General features: G+C 36.9%; 1 protein-coding gene across 2 annotated transcripts in view; it reads left to right on the plus strand.

The window, feature by feature from the left end:
* The first annotated feature begins 1,842 nt into the window (after positions 1-1,842).
* The window catches only part of cables1 (Cdk5 and Abl enzyme substrate 1), a 31,330-nt gene continuing 11,033 nt past the window's right edge, over positions 1,843-22,139 (plus strand). The window contains exons 1-5 of one of the 2 annotated variants that reach the window (XM_082174017.1): positions 1,844-4,439; positions 16,190-16,261; positions 17,028-17,120; positions 18,350-18,427; positions 21,792-21,897. In XM_082174017.1, the coding sequence (XP_082030143.1) occupies positions 3,913-4,439; positions 16,190-16,261; positions 17,028-17,120; positions 18,350-18,427; positions 21,792-21,897 (876 nt within the window). In that variant the 5' untranslated portion in view covers positions 1,844-3,912. Of the gene's footprint in view, positions 4,440-16,189; positions 16,262-17,027; positions 17,121-18,349; positions 18,428-21,791; positions 21,898-22,139 lie in introns of both variants that reach the window. The other variant, XM_082174018.1, reaches the window with a different exon arrangement.

The raw sequence follows: 22,139 nt of genomic DNA on the forward strand, positions 1-22,139 counted from the left end.
CCTGGCTGAAGAGATGCGACTTTAATCTAGTTTTAAACTGGGAGAGCGAGTCTGAGCAACGAACAGTATCAGGAAGACTATTCCAGAGTTTTGGAGCCAAATGTGAAAATGCTCTCCCTCCTTTGGTGGTTCTGAATATCCTAGGTATGACCAAAAGCCTTGAATTTAGTGATATTAAAGAGCGCGATGGATTATAGGGCGATAGAAGATCCGTTAAATAGACTGGAGCTAAGCCGTTTAGGGCTTTAGGTGCACTTTATGCTGCACTTTGCTAAGTTTGCTAGTACCGGGGTTGGACCCACTTTTGCCTTCAGAACAGCCTTAATTCTTTGTGGCACAGATTCAACAAGATGCTGGAAATATTCCTCAGAGATTTTGGCTCATATTGTCATGAAAGCATCACGCAGTTGCTGCAGATTTATCAGCTGCACATCCATGATGAGAATCTCCCGTTTCTTCACATCTCAAAACTGCTCTACTGGATTGAGATCTGGAGACTGTGGAGGCCATTTGAGTTTAGTGGCTCACTGTCATGCTCATGAAACCAGTCTGACATGATTTGAGCTTTGTGACATGCTGTGTTTATCCTGCTGGAAGTAGCCATCAGATGATGACACACTGTGGTCATAGGGATGGACACGACCAGCAACATTACTCAGGTCGGCTGTGGAGTTTAAACGATGATCAATTGGTACTAAGTGGCCCAAAGTGTGCCAAGAAAATATCCTCCACATCATTACACCAGTAGCAGCCTGAACCACTGATACAAGGCAGGACAGATCCATGCTTTCATGTTGTTTACACCAAATTCTCACCCAATTCAAGACTCATCAGTTTTGTGTTCTCAGCTGAAGGGAGTGTGACCGGTGTGTTCTTCTGCTGCTGTAGCTCGTCTGCCTCAACATGTTATCCGTTCAGAGATGCTCTTCTGCAGACCTCGGTTGTAACGAGTGTTTATTCGAGTTACTGTTGCCGCTGAACCAGTTGGTCATTCACCTCTGATCTTTGGCATCAACAAGGCATTTTCTCAGACAGAACTGCCGCTCACTGGATATTCTCTCTTTTTCTGCCCATTCTCTGTAAACCCTAGAGATGGTTGTGTGTGAAAATCCCAGTAGATCAGCAGTTTCTGAAATACTCAGACCAGCCAGTCTGACATCAACAACCATGTCACATTCAGTCACTTAAATCACCTTTCTTCCCCATTCTGATGCTCAGTTTGAACTTCAGCAGATCCTATTGACTGAATTGACCTACTTTAAATAAGTAACTACTTCACGACCGCTAAAAAATCATTTCTATATAGTATGAATGTGTGTAGTATGAATGTATTCTGGACGTACTACATTCGCCATGTTGTCATTATCATGTGAAATACCAGCGTCAATTACATCACTTCACTTTCATTCATAAACCCTTACCCGTAGCCTCATGGGATAGTAAAGTGTCCATCGTATGCACACTTCAGAATCTCGCCTGATGATGTAGGCCATCCGGGTACTTTTTGTCTACTTTATGAGTAGCCTACTGTGAATTTGGATATACTTCTTTTGTCACAAACTGTTTTTCGTACGGAAGTATGCGATTTCAGATGCAGCCTACATGCCTAAATGCACTTATGTGATTGGAGGATTAGACATGGTATGGAATTAGTAGCCTATGTAAAAAAAAAATATATATATATATATATTTAAATATTTTAAAAAATATGGAAGTCTGTTTTATTACCGACATTCTTCAAAATATCTTATTTTGTGTTTAATAGAAGAAAGGAATTCATAAGGTTTGGAACAACTTGAGGGTGAGTAAATAATGACAGAATATTCATTTTTGGGTGAACTATCACTTTAATGAGCAGTTGAACAAGTGTAGCCTACATAAAGTAGACGGTGAGAGTCTCAAGACATTTAACTTTATAAACACTAGATGGCGCTGGGACGTTGAAAACAACTGTTATCAAACATTCTTTCAGTGCAGAAAAGTCAGTCTGTAAAAGTTTGTTCTTGTAATACATTTTGCCACCATATGAAAGTTCGTCATTCATTTCAGTTTAGGTAGTTGAAGAGGAATAATAATAAAAAAATGCCATTAAACATTAATAACATACATTTTATACTCACTTGAAGATCAATAACAAATTGGAGCTAAACTGCAGGACAGTGGCTCTCGAGTTTGGACATCCCTGGTCTACAGATTCGACAAACTTACACTTGTGAAAAACACTAGTGCATTTGTAAGTGTAGCCTACTTCAAATCTTATCTATTTTTAAAGTCTGTATTGCAGATCATATAATATTAATAAAATAAAGGCCACTTAAGTGTACTTAAAGAGTGTAGAGACTTTCATGATATTTTTCTTAACACACAAATAAAATGCTTTTTTAAACTATTTAATAATCATGCTTTGCCTTTACACGTATGATGTCTTGCCTAACATACTAAAGCACATGTAAAGTATTTGGTTATCATTTTAACAGTAGTGTGTTATTTTATATTACACTCAATATATTTTAAATGTACTAGCCTAAATTGCCACTTCATCATCATAAATGTGTAATGACAAAGTATATTTCAGTTTACAATGAATGCTTGTCAGTCCATATATAGATGAATACATATCCAGGTAAACTTAAGTGGGGAAATCCTAACTAATTACTTTTCATATGAATTTAAACTATAATACATCTGTAACACTTTACATAAGGTTCATTAGTTAACAACCTTAGTTAACATGAACCAAGAATGAACAATACTTCAACAGCATTTATTAATCTTAGTTAATATTAATTTCAACATTTACTAATACATTATTAAAATCAAACATATTTGTTAACATTAGTTAATGCACTGTGAACTAACATGAACAAACAATGAACAGCTGTATTTTTATTAACTAATATTAACAAAGATTAATAAATACTGTAACAAATGTAGGCTACATTGCTCATATAGTTCATGTTAGTTAAATATATTAACTAATGTTAACAAATGCACCTTATTGTAAAGTGTTACCAATACATTTTCATTCAACTATAGCTAACATGCAGCTCCACGTTGAAAAATTCAGTTAGCACAGTAAATGTATATTATTTACGTAACAATAAGTTAAAAGTATGCTAAAGTGTAGGCCTACTTCTTTTTCCACAAGGGCAGATGAAGTGGCCAGCTAGTAATCAGATCTCGCAACAATCTTAAACTGAATTTTAGCAGGTTATGTAAAAAATACACAAGTTAAAATTCAATGTTTAGCTAAAAGTTTGAATAATGGAGAAGGTATTTTGCCAGTTGTTTTGGTTATGAACTATCATCACACGTGAACTAGTGCAACACATTTGAAGGGTGAGTTGAAATATTAGGCTATTTAAACGCACAATAACTACATTTTAAAGGGCAGCAAGATATCGACTGTTCGTGCCTGAAATGTTTACTTCTATGTCATTTTTATTTTTTAATGTCCTGTCCAAGTAGCCCAAAAGGGTGGAGCAAAAAAAATGAAGGCATGGGTGAAAACACGCAGGCTGTGTTTCAAAATGTAGTGAGCCGCCTAACTTAGGCAACATTTTTTAGCATGGTCGTGCTCAGAATACATTCGGCTTTAACTAAACGACTGCGGTCTAGAATTTTGAACTGAATTCCGAAATCGCTCAAAATGCTGTCTAGATAGGCGACTCACTGTGTTTTGGGACACCGCCTCGTTCTAATGAATCCCTATTGGTCAGACCAAAGCTCCTGCTGCCACAATACTGCACACACGTGACCCAGCTTTTCTGCACACACATACATACACACACAGTAAAACACAGCAGGCACTTAAAAGCCAACGCCATGGCGTTTTGACCACCAATTTCACCCCACATCCAAACAATCACCATGAACCCTCTCCGTTGACAAACACGCATTATCCCACGCGTAATGGCGAGCGCGCTGCAGATGAAGCCCTCCAGTTTGGAGCACACACGGAAGCGCGCGATAGATCCACGACGGAGACAAGCTGCACTCTCATTCCTCAGCAACATCTCTCTGGACGGACGACCAGTGCAGGATGACGGGGAGAGTCAGACCGAGGACGAGGACAGCTCGAGGACTAGACAGAGCCTGGTTTCTGCAGTGGGCCAGCAGGCATTGGCCGAGGCTGCGAACCAGGCTCTCAGCAGTGCCCGAGCTGCTGGTTTCATGGCTGGGATCCCGGCCTCTGGTGCTCCTCCTCCTCCTCCTCCAGCGTGCGGTGCGGGTGCGGAGGGGGATGTGTGCGGTGCTCAGGTGCTCCAGGCCGTGTTCAGCTCCCCTTTCTCAGCTGTCCCACCGGCTACGAGAGGGAGACTCCAGACGTACACTCAGGGAATCCTGCCCGTGTCCTACTCCAGGCAGTCCAGCCAGAACTACGGCTGTCTAGATGGAGGGCAGATTGCCAACTCTGCTCTGGAGCTGCAGAGATCCAGGTAAACTCGTGCATTGAGATGCGGATCACGTCATTAATTACAGCAGTTATTAACATGCAAGTTGTTCATTTTCAGTACTTGCAGATATACCAACTAATCTAATCCATTTTACTGAGCTCACTTGTAGGAATGCATTGATATTGTTGTGCATCAATATTCTGTTATGGAACCAAGTGGCATTTGTGCTGACGTCACTTTTTAGTCATTTTTACAGATGTTTGTTTTAACCAATTGATGTCCTCAAGTTCACACAGGTAGATCCTCACATAAATAAACTATGAACATGTTCCACTAACATCTGACTACCACAACATTTCTGTCGACTTTTTTTGATCAGTATACCTATTGTTTTAACTTTTTTTGTTTTGTTTTGTTTGGCAATTTGCTTGTGTGAAAAACAAGAGAGTATCATCTTTCTTTAAAATAAATGTAGGCCTAATTCAGTTTCATATTCAAAGGGATAGTTGACCCAAAAAGGAAAATTCTGACATTAATTACCTCGTGTCGTTCCAAACCCGTTAGACTTCCGTTCATCTTTGAAAAACTTTTTGATGAAATCTGAGCTCTTTCTGTCCCTCCGTTGAGGCGCTTCAGAAGGGCGACTATGGATCTTCAAAAAGTTCATAAAGAGATTGTGAAACTAATCCATATAAGTTGAGTGGTTTAATCCAAATTTTCTGTAGAAACTTGTTTGCTTTAGATGATGATGATGAACAGATTGAATTTAGACTTTTATTCACATAAACATTCATCAACTCACACATCAGTTGTGGTAAACAGAAGCTCAATCATGTTCACTTGACGTGTGAGAACCAATGAGGTTCATTCTCGTGTTACACAGCACGTTTGAGCTTCATCAAGAACCAATGAGATTCATTTTGTGTTACGCAGCACGTTTGAGCTTCAGCAAGAACCAATGAGATTCATTCTCATGTTACGCAGCAAGTTTTAAATTCCGCAAGAACCAATGAGGTTCATTCTCGTGTTACGCAGCCCGTTTGAGCTTCTGCAAGAACCAATGAGATTCATTCTCGTGTTATGCAGCACGTTTGAGCTTCAGCTTCTGCAAGAGCCAATGAGGTTCATTCTCGTGTTACACAGCCCGTTTGAGCTTCTGCAAGAGCCAATGAGGTTCATTCTCGTGTTACACAGCCCGTTTGAGCTTCCGCAAGAACCAATGAGATTCATTCTCGTGTTACGCAGCCCGTTTGAGCTTCTGCAAGAACCAATGAGATTAATTCTCGTGTTATGCAGCACGTTTGAGCTTCCGCAAGAACCAATGAGATTCATTCTCGTGTTACACAGCCCGTTTGAGCTTCTGCAAGAGCCAATGAGGTTCAGTCTCGTGTTCCGCAGCATGTTTGAGCTTCATCAAGAACCAATGAGGTTCATTCTTGTGTCACGCTGCACGTTTGAGCTTCAAAAAAATAAATCTGTTCATTATATGAAGTAATCGTGTCTCTTCAGAAAATGTGATTGTGAACCACTCAATTCATATGGATTAGTTTTACGATCTCTTTATGAACTTTTTGAAGCATCAAAGTGGCAGTTGCATAGCTGTCAATGGAGGGATGGAAAGCTCTCAGATTTCATCAAAAAGATCTTCATTTGTGTTAGGAAGATGAATGAAAGTCTTACAGGTTTGAAATGACACGAGACTGAGTATTTAATGACATTTATGACATGAATTTTTGGGTGAACTATCCCTTTAATATATTGGATATGATAGCGTTCATGCATTTGTAAGTGTGGCATAAGTGTCTAAATAGTTTTTGGTGAAAAACACAATTCTATAATAATAATATAAAATGGTGACAGACCTGCAAAGTTCTAACATTCGCACTTGCATTGCAACATCATACTGTAATCTGTAAAAAAACGGTTACGGTCTATAGTTTTCAAACTTTATAAATCCAGACAATACAGTACAGCAAATGTACACCTGTGTAGTTGGTCCCACTTTATATCAGGTGTCTTTAACTAGTACTATGTACTTATGTAAAAATAAATGTGTGATACAATGTACTGATAGAAGTGTGTGTCAGTGGGATACAGGTGTATTCTTAGAGGAATACACATTATACAAGCTGTGAAGTGAGGGATTACCTAGATTTTATTGAAATAGGAGATTTGCTGCCATTGAACTAATGGCCCCATTAGACACATTAAACACAGTCCCTCGAAAAATCAATCAATCAATAAACTCCATTCAGACTTTACCACAGTACATCCTTCATTAATATCCTGAAGCGACCTTCATTCTTTCTGTGGATACAGCTGATGACACCGTTTGCATGGGTGAATTTTTCACTTCAGCTCTTTCGCAATGGGACCAAAACATTTAAACAAGAATTTAAAAGATATCTTTCAATACAGATTAAATTACTTTTAGTTAATCAGCTGTGGTTTATCTGGTTAATTTTACTTCAAATGGCCCTCTAAAAGCAGAAATAATCCTCATATTCTGATTCTGAACTATTAAGATGTGAATATCCCTAATGTTTCTCTTCGAAATGTCCTCACTGAAGAAAAACACACTGCAGCCAGTATCTTTAAAGTCCCGGCATCATATATTTAGCATGGTCATAGTGACAAGTGTGTCTAATCGGAGAGGAGCAGGTGGTGACACCGAAGTGTCTGCAGGGCACATTACTTTCGGTTCTAACCAGCATAACCACAACATTTCAATCTCAGCCAAACAGCCAGTGTCTTTTGCTCTAACTGTTGCTTCAGAGGCATGCAAAGCACAGCCAAATCTACACTCTTCACTTACTTTCTCTTTCTAGCATGCAACACACACACACTTCTGCACCTGCTTTGTGTGCTTTAATCTGAACATATCAACATGCTGTAATCTGAGACTCTAGAGGCCATGCTTCCGAGTTGGGCGTCTTTTGTTCAGTTGTTTTGTTATTGAGCCAGCGAGACAGCAGGGAAGGTTTTTGTGAATATAGGTAGTATATTTTGTTTGTATAAGAAATTGGACCTACAACACATTACAGAAATGTTAGGCAACACTTTTTTACAGTGTCCTTGTTACATATGTTACATGTACCATAGTAATAACAATAAATTATGCATAATTACATGCAACTAACCTATAATTAAGTGTATTTACAACAGTAACGTAACAAGGACATTATTTTGGTTTAAAGTATCCATATGTTACATGTACTTACCAATTACCATAGTAATAACAGTAAATTATGCATAATTACATGCAATTAACCCTCAAATCCTATCCTAACCCTAGAGTAAGTACATGTAGTTGCTTAATATTACTCAGTACTTAAATATATAATTACACTGTAACAATGACACATAACCAAATTTGATTCAATGCACAACTATTTTCTCAGGACAGTAACTGTTTCAGAGCTTCACTGCGGGACTGAACTGACCTGAAACCTAATTCTTGCTTCATTTAATGATTGTGTGTCTGCTGTTGGTTTAGTTGTGCAAGGTGGGTCAAAATGCACTTCATGACCTAACATCTACATGAACTGGTTTTACTCCAAACTAATTTAATATGTCTGAATCATTCTGTCTAGGGTTCGTCAGTAAAATGTTTAAAGGTCAGATCAGATAGAAAAACCTCTTAAAGGTACACTTATGTAACTTTTGGCACTCCAGCAGTTAATAAACAAAACTGCCACGTGTCTGTCTTATAGAAAAACACTGTAGCCGGAGCTACTTCTGTTTAAATAGTCAGAATATAAACCCTTATTATAGGCGTACCGTAGTTATTCACAGTTTGAAAGATGATGCACTCGCTCATTATATACATTTTGGGTTAAACTTTATTTAAAGGAGAAGTTCACTTTTGAAAAAACTTTTGCTGATAATTTACTCACCCCCATGTCATCCAAGATGTCCATGTCTTTCTTTCTTCAGTCGAAAAGAAATTAAGGTTTTTGATGAAAACATTCCAGGATTTTTCCACATATTATGGATTCCATTGGGACCCAAACGGTTCAAGGTCCAAATGACAGTTTCATTGCCGCTTCAAAGGGCTTTAAACGATACCAGACGATGAATAAGGGTCTTATCTAGCGAAACGATCGGTCATTTCAAAAATAAAATAAAAAGTTGACGTTTTATAAGCACAAATGTTCGCCTTGCTCTGTTCTGTGATGCGCGTTCGTGACGTCACGTAATACGCAATTACGTTGAAAAGGTCAAGTTTGATGTGTTTACAAATGTGCGGAAGGAGGACCATATAAACATTTTCAAATGTATTTGTGTCAGTTTATCGTTTAAAATGCCCATTTCGTGTGCGCATCCTGAGTGTTTTAATATTAAAAAGCCAAAAAGAACATTTTCTTCAATTTTTCAAGCGTGACCTTTTCAACGTAATTGCGTATTACGTGACGTCACGAACGCGCATCACAGAACAGAGCAAGCCGAACATTTGTGCTTATAAAACGTCAACTTTTTATTTTATTTTTGAAATGACCGATCGTTTCGCTAGATAAGACCCTTATTCATCGTCTGGTATCGTTTAAAGCCCTTTGAAGCGGCAATGAAACTGTCATTTGGACCTTGAACCGTTTGGGTCCCAATGGAATCCATAATATGTGGAAAAATCCTGGAATGTTTTCATCAAAAACCTTAATTTCTTTTCGACTGAAGAAAGAAAGACATGGACATCTTGGATGACATGGGGGTGAGTAAATTATCAGCAAAAGTTTTTTTAAAAGTGAACTTCTCCTTTAAGGTGTCAGTATTACAGTGTAATTATACATTTAAGTACATAGTAATATTAATGAAGTTCATGTACTTACTATAGGGTTAGGATTTGTTTAGGGTTAGTTGCATGTAATTATGCATAATTTATAGTTATTACTATAGTAAATATGTGTAACGTGTAACAAAATACTGTAAAATAAAGTGTTACCATTTTTTTTTGTTTTTTTTACAAAATATGATGCATAATGTATCTTTAAAGGTATGGTTCACCCAACAATTTAAATCATTTAAAAATAATTTTTAGAACATATTTAGATGTTTTAACTGAGAACATGTGATATTTAGCAGAATTTAGAGATTATTCATACTGTAAAAACAATAAAAACAACAAAAACAAAAGTATCATAAAAGTAGTCCACATTACGTGTCATATTCTGTTTTTTGAGGCCATAAGATAGCTTTCTTTGATTAACAGACAAAGTGTAAGCCATTATTTACTCAAAACCTGTAACCTTGTATGCTGTGATACTAGCTTTGTGGTAATTGAATTGCTGTTGTTATAATTTTGACAACTTTTACTTTGAAATATTACTTAAAGAAAATGGCAGCACAACTTATATGCAACTTTTCTCATTTAGCTTCAAGATGAAGTTGCCAAATTTAAAGTAAGCCGTATTTGTTATGAGGACAGTTGTGTTTTCACACTCACCTGCTGATTTCGATAATTCACACAAATGCGTGTACTTTTTCTTAAAGGTGAAGTGTGTAATTTTTGAGCTACCAAAAAGAATAGTAAAAACAATGATTGTTTTCAAACAGTTTTCCTGAAACAATCCCCTTGTTTAACATTGGTTCAGCTAAACTCATTTCTTCACCTGAGCATGTTTACACTTTTCACTTTTACTGGCAACTACAGCTTTTTTTTTTTTTTTTTACCGTAAATTTCGCAGATTTTTTTTGTTTTACTGTGTATAGTCGTCTCCTCATATTAAGCTCAGATAGGAGAAAGTATTTTAACAATTACATACTTGAGCTTTAAACAGTGTGGGACTTGTTCTTAATGGGCAGCTGCTGGAAACAAACACTGGTTCCAGGCAGGATGCCCAGTCTCTGCCCCGACTCCGTTCCCCCTCTTCCTCCCTCCACTCCCTGCCTCTGACCTCCACTTCCTCTCCCAGACCCCCTCCTTGCATGGGCTGCCACTTTCCGCCAGGAAGACCGAAACCTTTAGATGCGCTGCCAAGAGCAGCCTGTGAAGAGAGACTGTGCAGAGTAGTCGTGCCTCTCATGTGCTGGCACATGCCTCCGAAAAACATGTAGGCGCACACACCCTATACGATCCTGTTCTTCAGGGCCTTCTGTCTAAGCCACCAGACGGTCTGCCTTGATTGGGCGAACCAGACAAAAGCATTATTGCAAGCCGTTCAGGTCTCACTGTGTGAAGAGTGTGGTGTTACGTAATTCTTGCGCTCTAATGGGTAGCTATACATCTGTGTAAATGGCCGGTGTCTTTCTGGTGCCAACTAAATCTTGCCTCGTGATTACAATAGTTCTCCAAGACAACTGAGTATAGCGCTCCAAAAATTTGAAAGGGATTAGCAGTAATTTACAATAATTCTGTATTCGTAGTTTTACTGGGAAATCAACGCAGGACAAGTCTTTTCCTGCCTTAGCAGATCAAATTACTGAAGAAAAAACGGTAACACTTTACAATAAGGCTCATTAGTTCACTACCTTAGAATGAACAACACTTCTTCAGCATTTATTAATCTTAGTTAATATTAATTTCAACATTTACTAATACACTATTCAAATTAAAGGTGATATTTGTTAACATTAGTCAATGCACTGTGAACTAACATGAACAAACAATGAACAGCTGTATTTTTATTAACTAACATTAACAAAGATTAATAAATACTGTAACAAATGCATTGGTCATTGTTAGTTAATACATTAACTGATGTTAACTAATGAACTTTATTGTAAAGTGTTACCGAAAAAACAAAACAAATTAATCAGTGTTGTGAAAATAAGTGTAAAATTGTTGTCTTACCATTATAGGGATTATTATTCAGTATAGCCTTTGACTGGAAACGTAGGCCTAATTTACTTTTAATTATTTTTGTCCCAGATAGTGGATCAGTGTTACAGGACTTGGAGAGATCAACAGACATCATTTTAGATAAAAATAAAATGAACATTACAAAACAAGCAACAGCAAAAAAAACAAAAAAACAAACAAATATGCACAGTTTAAAAGACTACTTTAATACAGGCACCAGTAACTATTGTTACATCAGTTACATAATTCATACTTTTGTTCACTATGAAGTCAGTTTTTGTTATACAGTAAAAGTTAGTGTTACAGTACATGAACTTTATATTCAGGAAAATACTGTGAATTTATTTTAGAGCGCATGAATAGGACAGAGAGGGACACATTTATGATCTACTTTGTCCTAAAGATCTTTGGTTTTTCTTTTTCCACATATTGTGAAATCTTTTAAGCATTGCACCTAACTTATTCTTAACCAAACATTGACATTTCTTCCAGACTCATTATTGGATGTGTTCCATAACCATTGAAACAGGCCATGTTTTGGATGGAGCGTGTCCTTTTCCTTTCTATTGTGCGGTTAGCTGGCATTGCTGAAAGATTATGCTGACATTTTTTTCCAGTGAAATAAAGGGAGTTAGAATAAGGTTTTAAACCAAACCGTGAAACCAGTATTGGATGTGGTGGAAATTGCAACCAGGCAAATGTTCGCCAAGACATGATTAAAAAAAACACACAAAAAAAACCACGTGCTGTCGTGGCTTGTTGCATTGCTTTTTTTCCTGAGAATTTTCAGGAACAGAGGACTTTTACAGGATTAAATCCCGCACTTAAAACAATGAATGGTGCTATTTTAAAGATTGAGTTCAAGGAAATGCTGTTGTGTAATACTGGCAAGCAGATGTGGCAGAAATAAAGGATGGGTTTTCAAGTCACTTGCGTCGGAGCAGTATGGTGGTGTACATTCTCTTAATATACACACAAGTACAGCAAGGTTTTTACAGTCTACTTCTAGAAAATAATGTGCATCAGTTGTGTTTTGCTTTGTTTTTAATTTATATATATTATATTGTTATATTACAATGCTATTATACTGTATTTTGTGCTGGCAATTAGCTTATTTTGTTGAAAATAATAAGCTTAACAATGTCACTTCTAAATATCTAAATGTATTTGTATTGAATTCCAAATTGTAACGATCGAAACAAGTACAGAAATAGAGATCACGATAAATAACATTTAATTTACTTAAAGGTTAGAGGCTTGACAAACTCCATTTAGCAGTCTATTTAATATGTTTAATTAATTGGAATGAATTATAAAAAAAAATTGGTTTGAGTGAATGATTCAATGATTCACTCATAAATACTTCACTCGTGTCATTACTGGATGAATCAGCGTTTCTGAACGAAGCTCTTGAATGAATAATGAATTCAGTGACAAATACATTTTTAACTGTGTTGTCAAGTCACCCTCATTTATATAGTGCTTTTAACAATATGGATTGTTTCAAAGCAGCTTTACAGTGATAAGAGGACATTAAAGTAACATAGATTGTTTTGGCTTTACAGCAGCTCTAGAATAAAAGTTATTGTCCAGCTAAAGTTAGCTTTGATTGATTCACTTCTGTTGCAAAGATCATTAGTTATTAACTTAAGGGCCGCTAACACGACACCGTTCCAACAGAAAACCCTTAACGCGCTCCGGCCCGCTCATCCGCACAACAACAGTGCCTGGCGGCTCGAGAACGCAAACCCTGAAATAGATTCCAAGGTGCAAATTATAATTTTTTTTAAACGTTATCATCTCTGCGTAAACTCTATTTTGACTGTGCGATCAACCAAATGTGTTTTTGATGTAACTAGCTTTTAACATGCAAACAGTTTGCTAACTTCAACTATCTCAGAAAGATTTTCTGCAAACTGAAGATCATTCCTTCAAAACAAGGTGTAATTTATATAAAAAAAAATTAAAAAGCTGCAACTTAAGTGTCTGTTCCCATTTTTTTGGTTGCACTTATAGTGCACTACGCCTCACTGTTTTTCAGAACACATTATTCACACTACAGATACTACAAAACAGCGTAGACTAGTTTTGAGAAATATGAAATGGGACGCAGGTACTGTAGACACTGTAATAGCACCCCCTGGCAGCAATGCTGAGAAAGCAGCGTGAAGTGCTGTTGTTTTGAACACTTTTTGGAACACAACAACATACCTTGCATGCCTTGAAGCATTGCTTTTTAGGACTAGAGTATGTTGTGTTTCCTTGGGAATGTGACCAAACGGACAGTGGTTGAAATACACCAAAGGGAAGTCTATTTAGATTGCCATGTGGAGTAAGTTTGAGGTGTTGTTGTGGGCAGCCTGTGCTCTCTGGTGTTATTGTACAAGGCAAGTACTGCTGGTGAAGTGGCCTCGTATAGTTGCTTTCTACGAACACACCGTGAGAGACATAAACATCTTGTGAGAGTCAAGGCTCACCTTACAGATATGTTAATGCACCTTATTCTCTGATAACAATAATCACAGACTGATTATTCCACTTGCAATAAGTGTTCATGTAACCCTCATTGCCCAGAGTGACACTAATGCTGCTTTCCATTTACCTCGGAAGAGGGATGTCGATGCTGGGAATGATACGAGTTGACCATATTCCACATACGAGCGCATTCCTGTTAACGGGTCGGAAAATTAAGATGGACGCATCCAGGCAAATCTTTGTTGTTCTTGCTTTTTTGGAATACAAACTCATTAAAAAGCAGTATTTTGCACTGAAGTATCATGTCCACAAACAGAGGTTGGATAGTACTGTGTGCACCACTGAGTTTGAGTGTGTTCACACTTGCCATGTTTGGTTCGATTTAAACGAACCCTGGTGCGATTGCTCTGTTAGTGCGGTTCATTTGAATAAGTGTGAACGCTGCCATCTGAACCCTGGTGGCATCAAACAAGTGAATCAAGACCTCTGAAAAGATGAGTCTCTGTCCACTTTCAGACAAACTCTGATGCGGTTCGAATGAAATATGAACGCAACACGGACCAAAGACATGTACACCAACTAAAAACGCATGATGTCACAAGATGTGAAACAAATTGGTCCAGACCAAACGAACCAAGCGAAGCAAACTACAAGTGTGGACACAGACAAACAAAATTGCTAATAAACAAAGTACTGCTGTTTCACTACAGTTGATGCAGCCATAATGGATTCTGAAGTCAGGGTTGTTGCAACTCAAACTTAAAGGGGCGTTCCAGTTAAAAGTTCCTACTGGAAACTAGGAATTTCCCACTTACGAGGAGAAATGGAATGCACCGTAACAAGTGCGTGGAAGTCTCAGGCTGCTCGAGGAAGATCTGATGGAGTGTTTGATGAATAAAAAAATATAAGAGGAATTTTGAGGGTGTGTAAAGAGCCAGTTTCAAATTGGTTATACATCAAATTGAATTTCTCTGAGATTGTGAGGTCAACAGATGCCTATGTCAGAGTGCAAAAATTTAAATGTTCTCAACACTTGGTTGCACAATGGAGAAATATTTTCGCAAACCTTTGCATTTTTCTTTGATCTTGGAGTTATTATAATAAAAAATTAAAAAAGAAGAAATTACTTTAAATGTGGAAGTTAATAGAAAGAAGAGTTGAATGAACTCTTAGTGTACTTTCACAGTAGTCACACTCTTATCAGGTGTCTGTTATTGGTCTGAATTCAGAGCTCTTTTGGCAGGAACACAAACATTCATCAGCCCACGTTTCTACAGATACAGGTCTTTGCAACAAGGAGCTGCTATCTGCCCCTGAAAAGCAAAAATCAAGAACTCAAGAACTCAAGCTCGGAGTGTGTGAAAAACAGCTTATGATAATGTCTTGAAATAGAAACAAGTGTTGCTTATTAGGCATTTTCTCAATCTCCCATGTGTGTTGTACCTTATCAGCAGACTAATATATGTTCCTCATTACCTCAGCCTGTGAGAAGGAATGTGTTATGTGAAAAATGTAACTGAAATCTGTGCTGGAGCTGTGACTTATCCTCTTACAGGGGCTTGTTTCTGGAACATTCTGTGTGTGATCTCATATTACATCAGGAAAAAAAAAGTCAAACACAAAAGGTTTGGTACTGATGGGGAAACTTTAACCTGGATTTGAAGTAATGCTCTAATGTTGTTCTCAACTAATCTTTTTCTGGCAGTGTGCTAATTCGTAAGTTGGTTATATGTTTGACTCAATAGGTGGTGTGTGAAATGCTGTGCTATTTTTGTACATGAGCCTATTGTGTGGCAACAACTGTAATGAATTGATTATTTGTTGAGTGTGTAGGTCTAATCATGGCACATGTAATGCCTGATTCTGATCACGACAATCCTATAAGATCATTACAAATCACACTGTACGACATGGATCTAATAAACTTGAGTACGACATGTACGTAGACTGTACGATGATGTCACCTATTGAATCGTAGGCTACGACGCAAGTTAGTATAGAAGAATAAAACGTCATCAGCATGCGCTAGTGGTAAACAAATAGAGCAAGATGAATCGCACTTTGGCAATTGTGTTTTTTATGTGCTTAAAAAAAGGAGGAAGCCAAAGAGGAGAATATATATGCGGACATGGCTATAGAGCCAATTATGCAAGTGGAGCTTGAGGTAAGTAGTTTTAAGTTTTAGAGCCATGTCGCTGATCAATACGCCATTTCATTATTCAGCCATATATTTGTATTGGCTAGCCAATAGACGTAGGCCTAGATTGTAGGAGCCAAGACCACAGAAATCAAAAATCGTACAATGTGTACCGGTTATAAGTCCGACTATATAACACCAAAATGGAGACATTTGGTTATTACTATTGGCAACATTCACTATTCCCATTCCATCAAACGAAGCGAAATGTGCTTACCTTCATGTCATTCAAGGAATATATGAAAATGTGAAGTTTTTACGTTCATGGCTGTGATTTTAATGAATGGAGCAAAATAAAATCTCACCGTTGTTGTTAATTTGCAGGCGGAGACTAATATCCCAGCGTTCTTCACTGGAGACTCTTGAGGATATTGAGGAGAACGCCCCTCTACGCAGGTATTTTACCAGTAGGAACATTCATGTTTTGTGCAGAAACTTCTCAACAGCTAGAGACATTACATGGTAATTGTTTGATTCTGCCAAATTGTGGTTAATTATTGCTATGGTTACCCATTTAATTATTCCTTCAGTTAACATTAGATAAATCTCTTTACTTTTAAAAGGGATTTTAGCGCTGTCCAATATGATTTTGAAACATTGCACATAGTTTATATTTAACACAATTATTTTATTTAATCTTTAACGAAACTGGTTTCTTCAGACATATTCTGGTTTACTAGAAGTGTTTGGAGGGAGTTACACTAGGATAACGCTTATATAACAATAAATACATTAAGAGGGAAAAAAAACGATGTACAATAACAGTTAGTTTAAGAAAATCATAAGGTCATAAGTCAAGTCTAATTTATTTATATAGTGCTTTTCACAATATACATGTTTCAAAGCAGCTTTACAGAAAATTGTTAATATTTAGAATATATTAATATCTTCATGCCTTAGTCACATTTAGCAGATTAGAGATGGGTGATAATATTGTATAATGATACCAGTAATCGAGCAGTTGCGATATGCCATGTGTTATGTATCGCCCTACGTGAGTGTACTGTACGTAAGCAGATTGAGTTGGACATACTTATATATCCAACTTTGTATAAAGAGCTGGGCGATAATATAGTTAAATATTGTGACAAAATAAAGTCAGGCAGCCGAAATTTGCTATATTTTTTTTCATGAACTGTTGATGCTGCTTTGTTTCATCTAGATGCCGAACTTTGTCTGGTTCACCCCGACCAAAGAGTTTCAAGAAGGTCCACTTCATCAAAAACATAAGACAACATGATATGCGCAATGGAAGGTATTCTTACATCTACCCAACAACCCACACACACACACATCTCGCCAAGAGCAGCACCCACACGCACCAAGTGTTTGAGAGAAACACTCCCCCTGAATTTATCCATAGATTTCACAGATTTGATTACAACATTATTTCCCTTTTTAATGGAATTTTCACGGCATAATCATGGACACTAAGTATGCAAACATCATATTTCTTCCAATTTAATAAAGTCGCGTCATTTGGGTCACAGTGATTAAGTTATACATGTTCCTGGGTCAACATATTTAGTTGATTCTGGAACAACATTCCTGTCTGAAAATGTAGTCCCAACCCTATATAACTACCAATACATTTTCCCTAAAATCAGAAGGAAATGATGGTGAATAACACTGATGTAGAAGCACCTGACCCTGGCTGTAAGCCTAAACTTGACATAAATCCTCAAATCTGAAGTGTCTTTCCAAGATCAACAAAGATGTTGATCCAGGAACATGTTGTACTTGGTGGAATCACATTCACCGTGTGTGTGTGTGTGTGTGTGTGTGTGTGTGTGTGTGTGTGTGTGTTATCCCTAACTGACCCTCTGGTCTTTTAAGATTCAGACATTCTCTGAAACCCAAACATTTTAGGCATGTTATTAGTGGGTATTTTATTATTATTATTTGTGTTTAGTGTTTGTCTGTGACTCTGAATGTGAATGGGTGTGTTGTAAAACAAGAGGTTGTGACCAGCATTGTTTTTCCTTAAGGCTTTAGAGAATATCTATCAAATACACACACTTGCAGACTTTGACTTTTGTTTTAGTAAAGCTAACTGCAGTGTTTGATGTGTGAGAGAGCGAAAAAAAAGAAGTAGTATTTTTCCAGCTGTGCTTTGATCCATTATTTAGTTTATTTTGTGCTTCAGATCAGTTATTAGCAGTTCCTGAACTTCTGAGGGAAATATAAGAACTTGAAAGCCTTGGCAGAATATTCCATTCTTAAATCCTTTGTTTCTTTGTAAATATATTCAGTTTCTCGGTGGCTTCTCAAAAAGTTTACTTCAAAGAGTGTTTGCCTTTCTTTTTGTTTTCTTTTTCTTATCTTTGTTGCGTATTCTTTTCATATACATTCGTATACGTAATATATGACATACTATTAAATATCATTTATTTGCTGTGTATCTCTCCATCTTTGCCTGTGGTCCTGACCTCTTTATTGACAGAGTTCACTTAAATTAGTTTATGTATCATTTTGTCTTTATAGGATAGTCCTTATCAGTGGCAGAAGATCCTTCTATAGTGTTTTTTCTGTCCTGCCCTATCGAGATTGTAGCCAAACAGGGTATGTATTCTTCAGCATGCAAATCTTCTATTCACCATCAACCTTTTTTTATCCCTTCACTTTTCCCATCTTCTCATTTTGATAATTTTTTCCCTGGCCATTAATAATGGGTCCACAATTAAACGTTTAGCGTCCTTCTTTTAAATAATCATACTTCTTTTAAAGGAAAGTGTACCTCAAGTTTTTTCCATATATTTGTTCATGTTTTTAGACTCTGTGCACGGATCGTTTGTATCAGTATTTCATATCTGTCCAGATTTTTGGTAGTAGGTGTGCAATTTCAATTCAGAGAGATTGACCAACAAGCTTGGGCATGCTTTAGACCTCACCCTTGACTTTACCGCTTTTTTTTTCTTCAAGAACAGGCTTTTTAAATCCTGAATCTACTGCTTTTCAGCTTATTTACTTAAGATTTAATAAATCTTGCCATCTGCTTTGATATTTAACTTCTTGGGTTGTTTTTCTTACCTACATCTTGGCATTGCCTGCTTTCCCATTGTTTTAAGCTGAAGTGTGTCATTTATTGCTGTAATGAAATGCAGAAACAACTAAGCCATTTATGGGTTTATTTCCTTGAGAAAAGTGAGAGCTAGTGGTGGTGCTTTAATCTGTTTATCTGTGAGTATCCTGACCAATCCAGCACAGCTCAGCCAATGGTGTAAATTTGAGGAGGGACTTCCTGTTTGACTGACCAATAGAAGGTGGAGGAGTTGTTCGGGAAACCTGTTTGAAAACAGTTACTTTTGCACTCACATTTGGTGATGCTAATAATTACACAGTTCATTTTTAAACCAGTTTATGCTTTATAGAGTGTAAGCCTATTTGATTTTTCTCTTAACCCGAGTAAAAATTGAAGAATTGAGCAGTTGATTGAGACTCAAGAGTTGTTTTCTTGTAACTTGAGGGCATCACAGTCATTGGATTTATTACTATCTGAGATTAGGCTCTGTGGGGGATTGTGTTGATATGACCTCAAGTCCTGCATTTTATTCACATACTTTTATTTGATCAATAATGAATAACGACTGAACTGCTAGATGTTGCACTATTCATCATGTTTCTATAAATTACGAAAGAAACCTGTTAATATGAATGATTTTAAAAGATACAGTGAGACAAAGAATGAATACTTTGTGAGAAACTGTATTTGAAACTGGGCAAAGGGTGACATTAAATCCCTTTAAACCTTCTGTTTATGGCTACACTTGCTTTTATCGATGTACAGTGGACAATTGATAAAAGCCTAGTAGAGATAAAAGCCTCAGCGTTTTATAATATATTGTTTAAGGATAAATTCAGTCTCTTGCAAAAGTCTCAGACCACTATTGAAAGTGCATTAGTTTGCACTATGCATTGCAAAGTGTATTATTGGCATAACAGTTTCATTGAAAAGTTTCCACCAATTCCAATACCAAGATGACGTTTGGTTAGTCCCTCATTTGTTTTAATGGCAATAAGAGCAGACATGAACTCAAACACTTGATATTCTAATGGAAGAAAATAAATCTGACATTTTCTGACATTCAGAATGATTCTTTGTTTTCAATGTAGTCTCATACATTTGGACCCCCATGTATATAGTGTTATATAATTGAAACCACCCAGTTATGCTGTCAGTATGATGAATATGCTACATTCAGCATGATTTAGTCCATTGATGTTTTGGCTTGGCGGTTTGTCAGTACAGTGCACAGTATTGACAGCGCAGTCTAAGTGGGGTTTCCTGAATGTAGTGCCAGTTAATGGACATGTTGTGCTTGCATCAGCGCCACCAGTGGCCGAGGAGCGATAGATCCTCCTGTATTCCTGATTGAATGTTACACTAAAACACACACAAGGTTTATGTCAGCAAGCTGAAGGAACGGGTCATGTGAACTGATCATTTGGGTTATGGGATGGCCAAGAGTGTATCTTATACACTGTGGATCTTGACTAGAGGTTGCCATGGACTCCTCCTGAAAATCTGGTTTTGTCTTTAAATATTTATTCAAAAACTCTCAAGGGCACCTGTTCATATTAGTTCCTGCCTAATGCTTTTCCATTGACTGAGCGGTTTGAAGGGCTCTTATTACCTATAACTGCTGCCTGTATCCTCACGGGATCTGAGTTTATTGATGCATCACTAAACATCTCACAAATACTGTGCTAACGCCGAGTTCTGCCTGGCATCTACTAATACGACTTTGCTTCTAAGTCTGCACGTGAATGAATGCAGTATTTTTGGTTTATTTGGCCATCACACCTGGTTAGTTGGTCTGTCTCTTGAGTTTTGTTTCTCTTCTTTAGTTATACTTTAGGTGTTGACATGTCAAAATTATTTACTTAGATAATGTAATGTTTCTGCTTCATATCGTCACATGTCAGATAATAATCAAATCTTCTAGTGTTTGCCAAACAAAGTCTTGATGTTAGTAGACTAACCGTGACGTAACTGTGTCTTCTGGGCGCTACTAACAGTTTTCTAGACACTTGGTTGTTGTTTTTTCCTTTGAGGCCTTTAGTATGTAAAGGTAACGGAGCACTAAAGAGTTTTGACTAACCCTCCTGCAGTTATTTTAATAGCATTGATCTACTATTGTAGTTTTTGTCAATGGTTTGAATTAGATTTCATTTCATTTAAATTGTAGATATAGTTTTAGTAATTTTGTCATGTTAAAAAAAAAAGTTTTTTTTTATGAGAAATTTTTCCTTTGAAACAAAATAAGTTTAATTGTTTTGTATAGTTTATTTCATTTCAAGGAATGATTTTATTTATGGTTTTAGTTAACGATAATATCCTGAATTTAACACCGCTGTGATAATTTTGAAACAACAGCTTATATTTCTGTTCGTTTTGCAAAAAAAAAAAAAAGTCATGTCAGTTGCTATTAATAATTATATATATATTTTTATTAATCCTGGACCCTGACAAACAAAATATTTATATATTTATAAATATATATTATCCATTAATCCATTCACCTTGATCATTGGGGCATGAAACAATAATGCAGTGCAATCATTTTTTTACTTGATTTGTTTTTTTTGTTGTGCCACTGTTTGATTTATATTATTCATTTAATTCAGTAAATACTATTTTATAATAACATTTATCAAAATGATTGTTAATTGTATAAGTGTATAAAATGATGATAGAATAAACACTGTTTAGTTTAAGTGTACAGAATTTGGTTTAAAAATAACACTTTACTATATTGTTTTCTTTCATCCTCTTAAAGCCAACATTTAAAATTTAAAATACCTTTTAACCTTAATAAAAATAATGCAGGCGTGCGGGTTATTGTGGCCGATGTAGTAGCAGGTTTGCCAGTTCAGACTGCTGTGTGTGCATGAGGGGCTCTGAGCTGTTCTCTTGCCCCAGCAGGGATGTGAAGGCAGAAAGCGGGCGCCAGCGACACCCCTCGGGTGGCATAAGTGCCAAGGAGATGGTGATCGGCCTGGAGGGGGTTGAATTGGGTGCAGATGGCAAGGTTAGTGTACAAATGATCATTTTTTTCAAGTGTTATTAAAGGTACACGTTTTTTTTTTTTTCTTACCCTGATCCACTATTAATAGTGTTTAGACCTGATTAGACCCTATTAATTAGATTTTAGTGCTGTCGGGATGGTTTTCACGGGAAATTGTGTAAACCGTGCATGTCTCGCCAGATCCGTAAATAGAGAAAAGTTGCTACTCTTACGTGTGTTTGGTGTGAGAGTGAAATATAGGTTAG

The sequence above is a fragment of the Leuciscus leuciscus genome (genome assembly GCF_965113295.1).
Source record: "Leuciscus leuciscus genome assembly, chromosome: 6".
Classification (NCBI taxonomy): Eukaryota; Metazoa; Chordata; class Actinopteri; order Cypriniformes; family Leuciscidae; genus Leuciscus; species Leuciscus leuciscus.